Source organism: Pleurodeles waltl, chromosome 3_1, assembly GCF_031143425.1.
Source record: "Pleurodeles waltl isolate 20211129_DDA chromosome 3_1, aPleWal1.hap1.20221129, whole genome shotgun sequence".
NCBI lineage: Eukaryota > Metazoa > Chordata > Amphibia > Caudata > Salamandridae > Pleurodeles > Pleurodeles waltl.
The window spans coordinates 1,776,334,581-1,776,351,721 of NC_090440.1; the positions used below are offsets into that span (position 1 = coordinate 1,776,334,581).

General features: G+C 42.0%; 1 protein-coding gene across 8 annotated transcripts in view; it reads left to right on the forward strand.

Annotated features, from left to right (window-relative positions):
• TBCCD1 (TBCC domain containing 1) overlaps nucleotides 1–14,707 on the forward strand; it is a 356,963-nt gene extending 342,256 nt beyond the window's left edge. For 6 of the 8 annotated variants that reach the window (XM_069225791.1, XM_069225787.1, XM_069225788.1 and 3 more), the window contains one exon: nucleotides 14,365–14,707. In XM_069225791.1, the coding sequence (XP_069081892.1) occupies nucleotides 14,365–14,397 (33 nt within the window). In that variant the 3' untranslated portion in view covers nucleotides 14,398–14,707. The remainder of the gene's footprint in view (nucleotides 1–14,364) is intronic. The other 2 variants (XM_069225786.1, XM_069225785.1) reach the window with 2 other exon arrangements.
• The last annotated feature ends 2,434 nt before the right edge of the window (nucleotides 14,708–17,141 follow it).

The window sequence follows — 17,141 nt, forward strand, 5'->3', positions numbered from 1 at the left end:
ATCTCACACTAATGAGAAAAGTACTCTGTGGGTACTCCACACTTCAAGGCTCAACCTGCACCCTTGAACAAAGAACCTCAAATGAGCAATCAGAGGTCCCCAGGTGGAGGACACAGCAGAGGACCAGCAGATTAGTCAAGTAGATGAAGCAACTTCGTGCAGCAAACACCAAGGAGGAACCACAAAATTGGGGAGGTCAGGACCATCTCAGAAAGCGCCAACACAACTCCAAACCCAGCACACTGTAGGAACAGTAGAGACTACTTATGACACAAGTCACAAAGATGAGCTAACCCATTGCCAAAGCTTAATTTGATCCTTTGGGGGCCACTGGCACTTTTTGGGGGATGCACATTTATTTCCCACTCCAGATGTTTAACAAGTGCAAAAGAGGGACTAACAGACCAATCAGAAAGACGGAAGAAGAGGAAGACAGAAAAAAACATCACAAAAGGAGAAAGCAGGAACTTACTAAAGCTAGAAAAAAAGGGCAGAGTGTCTGGTAGTGGATTGAACGCTAGCATCCTTGGTGTTCTACACACTGACATTTATTTGCACAGGCTGCCAGCTTCTGAGCACTGCCAGAGCCACATATCTTTATCAAAAGACCTCCAGCACAAAATAGGAGTAGGCTACAAAAGTAAGAGAAAAATGCCATATAAAAGCAGGCACAAAGCAAAGACTCTAAACCGAGTCCGCAACCAGTAAGGTAGAAAGAAGGCCTTAACACTGAGTGGGAGGTTGGGAACACACCTAGTAAAACCCCGCCTGGGAGAACATATACCCAGCAGGCCTACCACAAAGACAAACGCGCCCCATCACCAGAGAAGACCCTGTCGCAACATGAAGCACATAGGACAGCTCACCCCTAGCTCTCATGCCAAACATATGAGAGAGGGGTAAGACCCAATAAAGAAATCCCCACCCTACTGAAAGAGTCAAATGAAAGTAACATCAACAAATAGGCCCAAACTTTTTAGGGGGAAGAGCATGGGAAAAAATAAAATGGATACCACTAGTACAAAAACTTCAAGAAGGGGCAAGTAAGTCACAGAAAGGTAATAAATATCAGCATACAGATTAGGTTAGGAAAAAAGGACTGGAGAAAAACAAGGTTACATGTGATTTACATTGCTAAATGAATTTAAAAACTAAGGCTACCGATGTCAGACCTGCAAAGCACAAAAATACATTATATTCAGATTAAAACAAAGTAATTCGTGTCAATGCAAAACCAATAAAAACAGTTTCTTAAGATCCCAAGAATAATTTCAAACTTGTCTGGTGTTATCACAAGGAACTATTCAGATGACCGTAAGTTCCATTTCACCCAAAATCAGCACAAGGATGGAACTGCCTCTTTCCCTCTCTAAGATCTCACAACCTTGACCCCACTTTGTGGGAACCAGTTGAAGGCCCACCTCTTAAGGCAATTCCTTATATAAGTATGTAAATGATTTCTGAAATCTACAGCTAATACGTAAACATGGGAAATTTTTGTTTCTGTTCCCCTACACATTGCAACATAATGCTCTTCTTTTTTAACTGGTATCATTGCGAGGTGCCCTCACAGGGATAGATACACAAGTTAAAAAAATAAACTGCAATCGCCATTCCAATCAGGGAGCTGAAGGAGCTCACCCAAAGGAAAACGAAGAGGAACCAAAACCAAAAACAAATACTGAACAGAGGTGCTAACATGGTGAAAAAACTCAAACCACAACCCAGATGTTGCAAAATGAGGGTGGCAGGGCAGACTAGACCACACCAAAAACCCAAAATGGGACCCAAAGCAAGTTAGCAGGCCCATCTCTCTTAGGAGCGAAGCTGAAGGCCCGAGCCACAAAAGGAAATCAGAAGGGGAAAACCAGAGAACCAACCCACGAGCAACAGACCCAAAAGGTAGTGGAGTGGAGACCACAACAGAAGGCCAAACTGCTCACTGTTCCACACCATACCCTAGGCTCTCAATCCCTGGCCAAACCTAGCTACAGCAATTACCAGCCCAACACCAAACAAAGCAAAACAACACATTGGGGGGAGAAGACAAGGGACACCTTGAAAGATGCAATCCCACCCACAAAACAGGGGTAATTTCAGCAAATAGCCTAGGCCCAAAGGAGGCACAGGATAGAAGTGCAGCACACTTTGAGCAGTCACAAGCCAAACCTGATACAGAACCGAATGCTTGGGACAGCCCACCAACAACCCCATGGCAAACAAAAGAGGGGGTGGTGGGAAAGACCACATGATGAACAAGGAGACAAAACCTCTGCCCCATAAACATTCAAAGAACTGTGGAAGACAACACATCTACTCCCAAAGTAAAAATATGAGTTAACAAGCATTGGCAATGCAAATACATCTAGGTTATGAAAGAAAGTGCATATTGTGTCATTGATGGGTTGAGGCATCAATAAGGCATCTTTTATGTGGGCAGGTAAGGTGGTGGTGTACAGCCTTATGGTTGTGAGACCATCCCTTACTTTAAGTTGTGTAGTCTTTTTCATCATTGCACTTGTGCATCCATTCATTCATCCACTGACTCATTCTTGCAGTCACTCTCTTACACAACTGCAATAAAGCACACAGAAACTCAACAATATTTTTAAACACATTTTATTGAAGTTTACATTAACAGTTGAAACAGACCATACCTATAAAATACAAAACATTGGCATTTACACCTTCCCAATTGACTGTTACAGTAAGAATAAACAGGGGTGTTCATCTACCATAAAATCAAATCTCTAAAGTCCCAGTGGTGGTGGTGATGAGGAGGAACTTGGTGTGTCAGTTCCATCCCATTCCAAATGTCCGAGTCATAAACGGGATGAGGAGAAATGCAGTCCCAGGCCACCCAACTGTCCCCTTTCACTACTTCCATGTTGCTCACTCTCTTCCCATATGAGGACCCTGGTGCCAGTAATCAAAGCAGATTATGCCCATGTGGTTGTGGGCAGGTAAGGTGGTGGTGTACAGCCTTGCGGTTGTGAGACCATCCCTTACTTTAAGTTGTGTAGTCTTTTTCATCCAACACTGTTGCTGGAGCTTTTCACAAACGTACCAACATATGTAAGATACATTAAAAGAATACAAGTAGAAAAAAGAAGACCTCCTGCCTTCTTAACAAGGCAATCATCTGCTTGCAATTCCAAAACTAAACACAACAGTTGGTGTTGGTCTTAAGGAGAAGAGCTATTGTAAACAGTCTATCATTGTTTTAAAGTTCCAACATTGCCACCACATTTAGAACCAGTGTGTTGGCCACTCTGGAACAGATGGAATGATCAAATCTAAATCTGGCATGACTTTTCCAACTAAACCTTAAGAAGCCTCTTTACCCTTTACAACTTACCCAACACCCGCCTATTCAAGTGCACCTAAACTAGCAACAATATTGAATATAGTTTTCAATTTACAAATATATAGGAAAATGAAGCTTGCAAAACAAAATACAACCCTTCTCAACAGGGCCTAACAAGAACCATCACATTGAAAATCTCCAGTCTCTGTCAGAGTGGGTGGCGAACACCAAAACTATTGCCTACAATGGTAATCTGTGAGATTATTGAGGCAAAATACCTATCTATGCCCTGTTATATAAAGTGTAAAGGACCAACTATTAAAGTCCTACTGGCTTTAACAAATGCTTTTCACAATTAATAAGCTAAACCAACTTCCTGTGTCATACAGTTTCATAATAGGCATTGCAAGTCATATAACATTTTCCAATACACCAATCCAGCCTATTGCTTGACATCAGAACAAACTCAAGCCTAAAGTTTTGAACATAAGCTTTTCAATAAGGCACCCATCAGATACAGAGTCATAAATTAGAAAGGTATACAAAATTACAGTTGGCTAAGCAAAATAATATTTCTTAATATCCCTCCCAAGAAGACCTCACAAGGATTCTCACAGAACAAACCTATATCCATGGTTTGTTACACGGGGTAAGCAGCAGCAACACCGTTGCCTGGTACAGTAATCTGAGATTCCATGTGACCAAATACTTATCTGTAGGCTTAAATGTAGAGTAGTAGCAATCAACACTTAAATGACTTTAAGATATGCTCTTCACAACAAATATGTCAGGGCCTAGTTCCTTTATCATAGCATTCCCTAATAAACAGACCAGACATTTAGCTATGGTCCCTGGCATGCCACCATACCCAATTTAGCCCTGCTCCATGGAATATAAGCTCCATACAGACTGCTACCCAAAATGTATAATACAAGCAGTCTTTTTAGAGGAAGTACACAAATTTGGCCAAATCATATTCTGTATTCAGGGGAACCAATGTGTTGGTGGAGCCTTTCTCCTCTCTAAGTAGTATCCGAGAGCTCTTTTTTGTTTATCACATAGGGTCAGGCAATAGTTGTGCTGTCAAACCAAATCTAAACATTCATGTAGAATAGTGTAGCCTGGACATCCCATACAGCTCTCAAACACAAAATTACACCCTGAAATCTAAAGTTCATGATGGAAGGTGCTGGGACTGCAGTACATTCCTCTTCACTGCCTTCCTCTCATCTGTAAAAAAAACACAAATGATGGACGGAATGCGTAAACAATCAAACATTCACCCCCAGTCACAGATCTGGGTTTAATCCATCAATTCTTTTGCTCACACTCCACCCCAGTTTGGACCCAGCCATATGCAAATCAGACTTGGCCCTATTCCAGCCTGGCTGATGAAGGGTGATACCCTGAAACCAGTACGTAGGTAGTGATGAGTTCATTAAGGAAGTCAGAGAAGGAGGAAAAATAGAAATAGAAAAGGGAATAGTTCACATAAAAATATGAGTTTAAAACCAATAGAGGAAGTAATGGAAGCAAAAGCAGTAATGTAGAAGGAAAACGGTACTGAGCCAAACACCTAGCCTTGGGAAACACCATAGTGGTTAGGAAAAGGACACCATCCCCTTCCAGGAACCTGAGTCAGTATGATCAGTGACATACGATCTGAACCTTTAAGCACATTGCCAGAAATCCCAAGGTTAGAAAGAGAATGAATAAGAACAGAGGGATCCATTGTGTCAAAAGAAGCAGAAAGATGAAGGAGAATAAGGGCAGAAAACGATTTATTCTGATGTGATTGAAGCAGTGTGTCAAATACAGAAATACATAGTGAATCAGCAGTACAGGCCAGACAAAAAACATATTGAACAGAAGAAAAGGGACTATTTGCCTGAAGAAATTAAAAGTTGAGGGAAAACAATATGTTCCAGTATTTTGGTGAGAAATGGGAACAGAGAAATAGGTCAAAAGTTAAAAAAAATATTGGTAGCCTCACGCATAGGTTTTACATGCAATTCAAGAACCATAGCAGATTTGAAAGGAGAGGACAGAAAAGAGAGACCTAAGAGGATGAAATCTGTTTATCCTTTGCCGACACCTTAAAGGAAATGTAATGGATCAGAAGGAGATGCAGTAGAATTTAGCCATCGCCTTAGCAACTTCCCAGGTGGATTCCCATATTTCTCAGGGCCTCATGTAAAGATTGGTGGGTGGCCTTCCGTCTGCTATTGTGGCAAAGGGTATTATGTCCCTCTTCCTGATAGACTACCATAGCATATCATACCATACCCTGATATCACCGCTGCCCATTAAATGATCTCTATGCCTTCACAGGAGCCAAACTCATGGTGGCTCCCTGTGAAAACATAGCAAGTTTGGTGAATGGCAGTCATGTTTCAGGTAGCCACTCATCAATTTTCTTTTTGTTTTTCAAAAACAAACTTCTAAAGTGGATAAACAAAGTTGAAAAATAAATAACTAATGAATGACTCTGGGAATATTTTTTTCCTGGCGATTCTCAAAAGCAAAAAAGAACATCACCATGTCCACTCTAAATAGGGTGGGTAGTCTAATGTTCTTACATAGACAGCCCCCTGCTCCACCACACAGTCTAAGTTTCCAAGAACCGCTATCTGAAACCTGTTTTTCCACCTCATAACAGAGCAAGTGGACTAAAGATTTGACTGATGGGTGCTGTTCTATTGTGGTAGACTACCCTGTAAGCCAGACTCTAAATTGGGGCCTTAGCCTGTATGAAATATTCTTCATCAGTTTTGCCTTTGAATAGCCCGTCATCTAATAATGTGATGTTAATTTTCCCTGTGATGTATAAATGGGTAGAGAATGTTAACAGTACCACACCAAATAATAAAAGTTAAGTAGCAAGTCACTTTCTAACAACATTTAGTCAAATCATAAATATGTACTGTGAATATTGGAGAGGAGAATTAAAGTCTGCTCTAAAAGGTGAGAGAGTCTCATGACTTTAAGTCTTGTACGCTTGAAAGAAGGATTTGGGAGGTGTGTGAAACATATGTAGAGTAGCAGACACTTACCTAATGGAAATAATGTATGGAGCTGAAGAATCCTGCACAGATCAGTCTCCCTCCCTAAGCCACAGTACATCTCTTCTTTGATTGTTCATGGTATACAGACAATGTTGTGAGCATACATCAGTTGCAGGTAACCTTTGATCCTGCCCACAGTGTCTGTAAGTAGAATGTATATGGGATTTTTTTAATTCGATTTGAGACTTCTACTTATTTAAGTAGGAAGAATGAAATTGCGTGGAAAAGTTTCTCGAAAACTGCTTCCAACACCCCTGTGAAGCAAGTAATTTGATGCAATAAGACCATGATGGTTTCAAGCTACTATGACATTCATAATAGGAATATGCATTTTAAAGACTAGATAATCCCCTGAATGTTAAGGGTCAATATCATTCAATGCACCACAGTAGTGTTAGGTGCATATTTGCTCTTTCATGTGAACGATACACATAAAGGCCCAGATCTTCATAGAAAAAGAACCGGTTAGGACCTGTTCACCAACCAAGCCATTTGCCAGACAGCTCTGGCTTTATTTCCAGTTTTGATGTGGTCAATTCCAACTGAATCTTCCCATGAGATCTATATTTTTCTTCCAACAACTACTGTAAGAACTGGCTTAAACTGCATTTTATTTTCCACTTGTCCTATGTAGGCTACCTATTGTTTTAGGCTTTGGAAATATCACCTTCACACCATGTATCTCATAGATGCAGGTTCTCCTCTCCCTCCCTTCCCAGCAACCGTGGTCTCAAAGCCAATTTCATAAGTGATGAACTGGTGAATAAAAGAGAACATTTTTTAAAGATCCATACTGTTCTCTCTATGCATCCACCATTGTTATGCGTACCAGCGCCTAGGTCAGTGATCTTTGCAAGACACATCTACCAGGTATCATTGTTGGCAACTGTTACAATGTGTAATTTAAGACACAAAATCCCTACAAACAATGCTCCCCAGATGTCCCTCAGATATCTGCATAGTAGTAAAAAAGGAAATGTTTTCAACACTGTGCATTATTATCAATAATGAAGGCATCCCTTTCATGTAACCGTGCACCTTGAATCATATAACGCAATTGGTTTTGGCACTGTCCTGTGAGCAGCTAACAGGAACACAGGGGATACCCATATGGCAAACTCAGAGTATGTAGCACATGATAAATATGACTTTTTATAATCAGCTTAGGAACCAACTGTATCTCCCGCAATAGGGCTACTTCTGTCTGTTGTCTTCGAAGATATGCTCCCATTCTATACTTTTTTTCTCTCAAACACATTGCATCTCCTGCATATTACTGTGCTGCTGTCGTAGAACCACCTGGAGTGCTTGAATCTGTTTTATAATCTCTTCTAATAGGATCAGAGACCCACCATTTGTCAGCTTATTTCGATCTCTACACATACTGCAACATATAGTAAAAAGCAACAACGTCTATACTAACTCATATGTACCATGCACCCTACATATCTTCATCCATTCAGTTATTTGCTGCCGTCAAAAGTGTACAATATAGCGATCCCTTCTTTCACACACACAATGCACTTACAGATAACTCTGCTAGTACACAGCATTCACCTCTTTCTGGAATATAACTTTTGAGTTCCTTAAAGAGACTGCCACTAAATATTTTCCCAACAGACTAGTGGGTCTGTGAATTCTCTCCCTCATGCCACTCCCCCTGGACGATTAAAATTCAAAGCATATTTAATGTGTTAGGCCACACTACTCAACTCCTGTTCATTGCGGTGTGACACACGTTGTCTGAGTACATCATAATAAGGTCATAACCAATTGCGGCTTGTGGGGCGCGCAAGGGGAGGGCAGCACGTGGAGGAGGGTATAAGCATGAATATATATATTTTTTTTAAAGAGTCACATACCTGTACACTGATGCGCTACTCCTGCGTCTCCTCTGATGCAGGCACAGGCTCCAAGCCAATCCTGACGCTGCTCTGCACAGTGTCAGGATTGGCTGCAGGGCAGGCTGGGAGCCTGTGCCTGCAGCTGAGGAGATGGAGGAGCGGTGCGGCGGCCAGGGTGCTCCCAGGCAGACTGGGATCCTGTGCCTGCTCTCCAGCCTTGCAACACAGTGCCGGGCTGTAGACAGCACACTGCGCATGTGTGTTTGGCTGGCCCGAAATGGCTGTCCAAACACACATGGTCTCTGAGGGGGAGTGCACTGCTCGTCACCCCCGTGGTCCCACCCCTTTACAAGAAAACGATAATAAATGCAGCTTATTATAGTTTTCTTGTAAAGGTTTTGCAGCTGCTGCTTCTGGTGTGGGAAAATGCTCCTCCGCCCTAGCGGGGAGCTGCCCATGGTGATCACTTTATATTCCCTTCAGTGATATAAGCTCATACCCCTGAACCCGGAACACCTGAGGTCCATCTGGACCAATCATCAGAGTTACTAAGACATGACATGTACACCACCACTTATTTCTCTGACTTGCAGGAGGGGGATTATTGGACTGCGAAAGTAAGTATACCCCCCACGGTATCCCATGAATCCCTAGGACGAGCTACATGAGGCAGTAATTCAACATTTTGCTCCAACTGTTTGTAACAGTATACAGGATATTTTAACTATAATTTATTTATAGGTACTTTGGACCACATTTATTAAGCCCTTGTGTTGTCTGAGCATCGTGCAAATTGATGTAACAAAGTGCAAGGACTTACTAAGTGATGCATTGTTTTTTTGTAGTTTTTGCATGCCTGCTTGGTACAAGTTCTGCGTTGCATTGCCTAGCGTGATTCAGACTTTAATGTTTGCAAAGTGTAGGTTGCCATGCAATTCTAACACAAAGGTAACAGACTGGTATTTACAAAGCAGATGTGTGACGCACCATCACGCAGTGTATCACAGTGGCTAAAATGAGGCAGAATGTTACATGTGGCATTAGCTGGCACAAATAGTCACTCAAATATATATTGTAAAAGGGCATTTGGCACAAAACACATTCCCTATAATTTCTAGATATGGAAATTGTGATTTTCCGAGTAAGCCAAAGTCCACGTCAATGCCAGCAACAGAGGAAGAGGAATGAGAGGATATTTAGCAGAAGATCAGTCTTATTTGTCAGAGGGAGGAGGAGGAGGAGAAGGAGGAGGAGGTCATCCAAATGCACCATTTGAAGGAGAACATTATGGATTTGTTGCATACCATTGGTCCAAGTCTACAACCACCAATTGCTTGTTAACATGCCATTCCAACCCATGTGAAATTACTGGCAGTACTTCATATGTTTCTTCTGGTTAATTTCAGAGCATTTCTGCCAGAACGGCAGGTATTCTGTCAGAGTGCTTTTTCATAATTTTTGTAATCCTTTACTGGATGCCATCATTAAAGTAACACCACAGATTTTACATTTTCCAAAATGGAGGGGAGAGCAACTCCAGGTCAAGCAAGGTCACTTTGACTTTGTACATTTCCCCAAGTTCTTGGAGGTTTTGACTGCACCAATGTGCAACTGGCGCCACCTAATGTAATGGCACACATTTACCGAAATAGGAAACATACCGACTCAATGAATGTTCAATCTAATGTGGACTTTGAAGGACGATTAATCAATTTGTTAGCCAAGGGTCCCAGAAGCACGCATAATGAAAAGTCACATTTATCATGTGAATAGATATGTAGGCACTCCCCCCCAATATGTCGGTGCTTTAAGGATGGTGTGTATGGTCATTCCTTCCTAATAGGTAAGACATTTTATAGTTCTGTTAGTTTTTATTGTGAATTTAGAAATTTCTGGTATTTCCTTTAATAGTTAAGCTTTATGTATTTACTTTAAATTCTAAAGTTTTTCAATATGATTTTCATTGTTTTTTTTTCCGAACTATTTTTATCTATGTCTAAATCAACTCAGGGTTATATAAATATGACTTTTTGAGGCTCAGTAATAATATACCAAATCCACTGTGTCATTCTGTGTCAAAAGCTGTTAAAACTAATTTCGGAATGTTTTTTTCATCAGCCATTAATGTACGTGTTATTTTTTTGTATTTTTTTATGTACATTGTTTGGTATTTGTTTTATAACAATGGTAAGACAACCTGGTGGTGATGCAACATAGGCCATCAAGAAAACGTAATGTGCTTTTTTGCGTGAAATGGAGATAGCAAAGAAGCACCATATCTCTGAAGATATGGTGCACTTCTGGTCCCTCCTAACTCTGGCACACTGTATGGGGCCTAGTGCCAATGAAGGCACAGTTGGTCAATGGCACAAGGGCCTTATGTTCCGGATATGCTTGTTTTGTGCAGCAAAGAATACCTTTCAGCACAAAAACAATCTTTAGAAGCAAAATGTTCTTTCTATGTGCGTTGCAGAATGCATCACCTGCATCATGCATAGAAAGCCAATGTAATGAAGAAAAAATAACATATTTATCTTTGTTAAGTCTCTCGGTGTTAGGTCGCAGATATTTAGGCCTTACCAATGTACTGCATTTAATAAATATGGGGATGATGCAAATTCCATGGGTGGATGCTCACGAATTGCCATGGTCCATAAAGTTTAAGTTTTTCATTTATTGTACAGTTTATTAAAACCTTTACAGAAGCATTTCTCATTTAAATCATTTCAGCATACTTTTTAGTTTTTTGTAAACAAGGAAAACAGTAGAGCATAAAATACTTATTAATCTCATGAAATGAGTTACTGAAACCCCAAAAGGATTGATTAGAGCTTAAATAGAATAGAGGTAGAATCATTAATGTAAATCAAGACAATATAAACATTGGCAAGGAGAACAGTAGATAATGCGTTAAAAGTGGCCTCTAGACCCAAGGCAGGGCATGGTGGCAATGTTGATCCAGCAGCAAGATTATAATTGTTGGTCTGTTCATGACATACACATGTTAGCCCCAAAATATGCTGTCAGGCAAGTCAAAGCTCTCCATGAGGCATTTATTTATTCTGCCACCAGGGTAAATGTGAGGAAACAAAGGGGCAGGACCAGCAACCAAGCAGCCCCAGTGGGGTTAAGTGTTGGATTCCACATAGTGTTTGTATTTAAGAAAGGGAGTGGAAAGTGCAAGGTGCAAAGTGCAACGTGATTATGGACACTAGTGTGTCCTAAAGGTGCTTCAGATGATGTAGCTACTGTGCAGTGCAATGGCCTGGGCTGACTCAAGCTGGGGGTTGCAGTCTATGCATGTTGCAGCAGCAGCCGTGTAATGTCCATGAAAGCCTTCATATCTTTGATGGCAACTTTATTGTGCTGAAGCAAGTTTAGGACCCTGGCTGTGGGTCATCAGTGGAACAAGCTGGCCCCAATTTTGTCACTGGTGTCTAGAGGAAATTATTTGTTTTGACATTTCCGGTAGTGTTCACTGGATTCAGGCAGACAATTACAGCTTGGTGGCAAGTGCGAACTCCCAGACAAATAAAGCATTACAGAGGAAATCTTTCTCAGCTGTAGCAGTGTGGGGCAGATACAAATAATGTGAATGATGGTTTCCATGCCCTGCCACAAAGGTGGCCCATTGCGCTTTGAGCTGCCGATATCCACCATGCCAGGCGTCGCTTTCCCCCCCCCCATGTTCCATTCCCTCAGTCTGAGAGCTACAAATCTGGCTTCAAGCCACAGAGGATAAGTGCACAAATTGTATTTCTGCTGGATCCAAGGTGTATAAGTTAACCACTGCCCAAGCATGTGAACGCTTGCTCAGCTTTGCCATGTCTTCCAGCCTTGATGGCCTTTTTGCTGTAATGTCTTGAAGATGACTCTTAAAGGAGGCTCCTGAGCTAGCTAAATCTTAAGAAAGTAGGCTAATCACGGAATATGGTGGGGTGAATCCGAGACTATTGCAGAAAGTTAAGCAGGCGCTGTTTCTAGCCCAGGATTGCTTTATTAGATTAAGCTCAAGCCTTACTTGTGCAGCTGATGCTTGCTGTGGCCAACGCAGTGACGCTTTGTAAATTTTGGTGGTAATCTTGTCCAGCAGATGGGCCTTGATGCCCAGAATAGTTTCACTTCTCTATGACAGGGTAGGGGTGACCTTTGCTTTCATCAGCCAGAGTAAGGAGTCTAGGCTCGGACCCTTGAGATTCTGTGCAAGTGTCCCTAGGACGAACATGAGGATGGTGCCTTTCTTCCTCAGAGTGTGAAGGTGTAATTTAAATGACCCCTGACTGTCCAGAAGGATGCCCAAGCATTTGTACTCAGTGCTGTGCAAAAGCTGTTCCTTATCTAGATGCCACCTGCCACAGCCTGCTATTTTCTTGCTAAAGATGACCATCATCGTTTTCTGGTGGTTTATTTTGAGACTATTTCTGACGGTGTAATTTGCTGGCAGGACAGTTGGTGATGAAGGCCAATTTTGGTTTGACTTAGCAGCACAAGGTCATATTCATACAGCAGATGTGTCATATGGTGACCTCCCAGGTTGGGAGGCAAAAAGTTGACTTTATCTAAGGCTTCTCACTTGTCAGTGATAGGTTGATGAGCATGGGGGCAAAAACTCAGCCTTGTTTCAGGTCCAGATTTGTAGGGATTTTCCTTGAAATGCGAGTACCGTCCTCCAGTTTGACATGCACCCAGAGCACAGCTGACAGGCCTCAGTCCTGAAGTTTGCCCCCATAGTGAGCCTCTGCGAACTCTGTCAAATGCAGCTTTAAAGTCAATGAAACAGGAGTAAAGCACAGAACTGCTCCAGTAGACTTTGTTGTACATTAACACCAGCACCATCAGGTTTGTTGTTGTACACCAGTTGTCTCTAAAGCCACAATGATTCCTGGGGATTATCTTCATGCCACCTGTCCAAGATTTGAAGTCATTAAGCAGATGGCTAACAAATAGTTTAGCATCATTACTGATGAGTGCTATGAGGCAATAGTTACTGGGATCCTCTTTAGAGCCCCCTTGAAGATTGGCTGAATAATCAACCCCTTCCAAGAGTCTGGGGATACAGATTGTTGCCAGACAGAGACCGAATAGTGGAGAAATTACCTCAACCCAGAGTGAGGGGTCAGATGCAAAGAGGGCTGTTGGTAGATCGTTAGGGCTGGGAGCCCCATCTTTTTGCATGCTGATCAGTTTGAGTCTGATCTGTTCTTCCGTCAAGGTGGTCACGCAAGTTGTTAGAGTTAATTTGACAGAATATACCTCCGGCAGAGTGTTGATGGCATTCCTTGTATTTCCCATGGCTTGTGGTTGCACACACAACTGTTGAAGGAAAAACTGTGGTCCTTATAGTTGTTTCTGGTTGCAAAGTGTGCTATTAAAAATTAGATCCATGTGGTTTTGGTGATGCTTGCGTTTGTACCTTTCTTGCCTTCGGTTATCATATGATTGACCATGGATGAAAATTGTTTGGAGTTCTTCCTTTTGCTTGCATGTAAAAGCCGGGCCAGGAACCCGTCCGTCTTTTCTCTTTTGGACAACTGACTAGATATTCTAAAGTTGGCTCTTGATGCTTTTAGCTTCAGTTTTTCTGTTGGAGAGAGAGGATGCTGGCCATGCTCCATCCATGGTGCACGTACCACTAAGAAATGAAACACAATGGAGTGTGCTGCTGTGTAGAGATTCATGGCTTATTTTGTTTTTAACTTACTTTTGCATTGAGTTTAGGCCCACAAAGCAATGCAGCTCTGATGCAAAATCTTACTACAAATACGCCTGTATTTTTAAGTTCACATTTTGTTCTGCTAAGCCACATACTGCCATGCAAACTTGTCATTGTGTAGCATTGCAAAATGTATTCTAACATTTCTCTTTGTGTTGCAAATACATAGGTATGCTTCTTCAAACTTAAATACATTTTGATTCTTTCTCAAAATAAACATTGTTTTCGATTTTTAATTTAAAATTTTCAGGGATTGTATTTCCATATATGTGAATCTAGGACATGTTTGAAAGGAGTTTTTTAAATAAAGTTATATGTCATTTTATATTTATATTTTTATTTGTGCGGTAGCTGCATTATTTAATGCATTACTCTTTTTGTTAAATGTGTGTGTAATGTTTATAGTAAACTAACAATTTATTCAATATTTTTTAGTTTTTCAAGGATATGGTCTTCTGGCCTGGCTGATGACGCCATTTGAATGACCACAGAATGAAGTGAAAAGAGATTTGACAAGTCCTTGACAAAAGACAAGGAAAACTGTGGAAAGATCTTTTGGAATTCTTAAATCAAGATCTAGATGCATGGATCAGTCGGGAGAAGGTTTTACACACCACCTATGTTGTACAAAATGATAGTTGTGTGCGCTGTGTGGCACAATTCGTGCATCCAATCAAATATAGAATGGGAATGAGAGACTCCAGAAACAGGAGATGAAGATTATGGTGTTTTTGAAAGGGAAGAAGATTTTGATTAACATAAGGATATACTTGTCGAAATTTCTGGGTAGAAAATGTTTTCACTCACTAATGTATCTTACATTCTGTATTTGTTTCTTTGTGCTGAATATTTTAGAAAAGCTTAATCCTTTCTATTACTTTAATGTCAGTTTCCATTTCAAAATGATGCAACTGGGATGTAAAATACTATTAAAAGCAAGCGTATTTAAATAATCCAAAATTAAAATAATTTGTTAAAAGTTTAATTATATTCTAAAATTTGGTTTGTCCATTTTGTTCATTGTATTTCTGCTGCCACAACACCTAATTTTAGGTGACACATATCTAGCAATACTTGTTCAAAATTATTTTGTTAGGTGTGCCTTTTTTTCTTTAACAAATAGCAGGAACCTCTGATTTGTGTTACACAACCTCACACTGTGTAAGTTGGACATTCGATGGGTAGAGCCTGGCCATCTGCAGGCATACAGCCAGAGCAGTTACATTTTATTTTTAGGTTTAAGATCTTTTTTATTAATTTTGTAAAGGCTAGAACAATACAGTTTCTCCCACCTACAACCACCGGCCGGTGGGGAGACAGGTAACATAAAGGAGGGGGATGGTTGGGGGTGGAATGAGGGAAGGATGGGGGGGATACGGCACCTACAGTGCAATAGTTACCCCATTCAGTATGCATACTCAAAACTTACGTTGCGAGTGAAAAAGCCTTAGAATCTCAACAGGTAGCCTGTCCAAAGGGAAGTCTGGGCAGGATGCGTCAGTCCAAGGATGCACAATTAGGAAGGGCAGGTTACTTCCCTGAATTCGTCCAACAAGTATTGGATACATGGTCCCCATGTTTTATCAAAGAGGAGCAGTGAGCCAGTCGCTGCCGCTGTCAATTTTACCATACCCATAAGAGTCCATAATCTATGCAACCAATCAGTGTGGGTAGGAATGGTCGTGGTACACCAATGTGAGAGCAATAGTTGTTTAGCAGCCCCCAGCACCAAGGTAATAGCCCTACCCTTGGGTGTGCGGAGAGGACATGTTTGGGGGTCGGGGAGGCCCAGTAGTCCATACCTTGGGAAGCGCGGTATGGTTGTGTTATAGATGTCCCCAATTGCTTGGGGGATGGACTGCCAGAAGGAGGTGATCTTTGGGCAGTGCCATAATATGTGAGTAAGTGTACCTTCCTATCCGCACCGACGTCAGCATTCGCCGTTGTTTTGCGCCCTCCACTGGGCCACCCGTGCAGGTGTGTAGTACATGTAATGGGCTATTTTCAGAAACATTTCTTTGGTATTTCTGGCTTGCGCTGTGACCCGTGCCCAGTGAAGGACATTGCGCCATTCCCGGTCTGTAAATGTATGCTCGCATTCCCTCTCCCATCTGCGTCTCGCTGGTGTTACACAGAGTGTAGTTGATGTGATCAGTATAGATGTTGGACAAGAGCCGTTTGTCCGTATCTTTGGTCAGTAACCATTGCTCAAATCTCGTAAGGGGTCGACTAGCATGTGGACGTATTGCGGACGAGATCACCCAGTGATGGATGGCCATGAATTGCCAGTAGGTAGAAGTCAGGAGACCGTACCCCTCTTGGAGGCTGTGGAAGTCCATGACTCTGTCCTCATCAAAAAGGTCGCCTATCCTCTTGCAATTTGTTTCCTGCCAGGGTAGGAAGGCAGGTTTGTCAAGTGTGGGGGGGGGGGGGGGGGAAATCTGGGTTGCCAATGATCAGTGCCTGTGGGGAGACTGGTGTAGAGAGCCTTTTCAGCACCTGGACTTTGTCCCATGCACTCATCGTGGCCTTAGAAATCGGTGAGACATACACCCCTGGTGGACAGTGTTTCCTAGGCAACCATGGTACCTTCCAGATGTGAACTCCTGCCACCGCCTGGTCGATAAAACACCGGTATTTCTCCGTCAGGGGTCGGTTCCATTCAACCATATAGCGCAACTGTGCCGCATGGTAGTAGCTCATTAGGTGTATGTTAGACCTGACAGCCTTAGGGTAGTCACCCCTAACTTTTTGCCTGCCTCCCTCCTCGTTTTGGATACTGTTCTTGCTGGTTTTTAGACTCTGCGCACTTTACCACTGCTAACCAGTGATAAAGTGTATATGCTCTCTCTCTGTAAACATGGTAACTTTGGATCATACCTGATTGAACTATTTAATCTACTTATAAGTCCCCAGTCATGTGCACTCCAGGTGCCTAGGGCATATAGATTAAATGCTACTAGTGGACCTGCAGCACGGATTGTGCCACCCACTTAAGTAGCCCCTTTTCCTTGTCTCAGGCCTACCATTGCTAGGCCTGTGTGTGCAGTTTCACTGCCACCTCGACTTGGCATTTAAAAGTACTTGCCAAGCCTAGAACTCCCCTTTTTCTGCATATAAGTCACCCTTAATGTGTGCCCTGGGTATCCCCTAGAGCAGGGTGCTGTGTAGGTAAAAGACAGGACATGTACCTGTGTAGTTATATGTCCTGG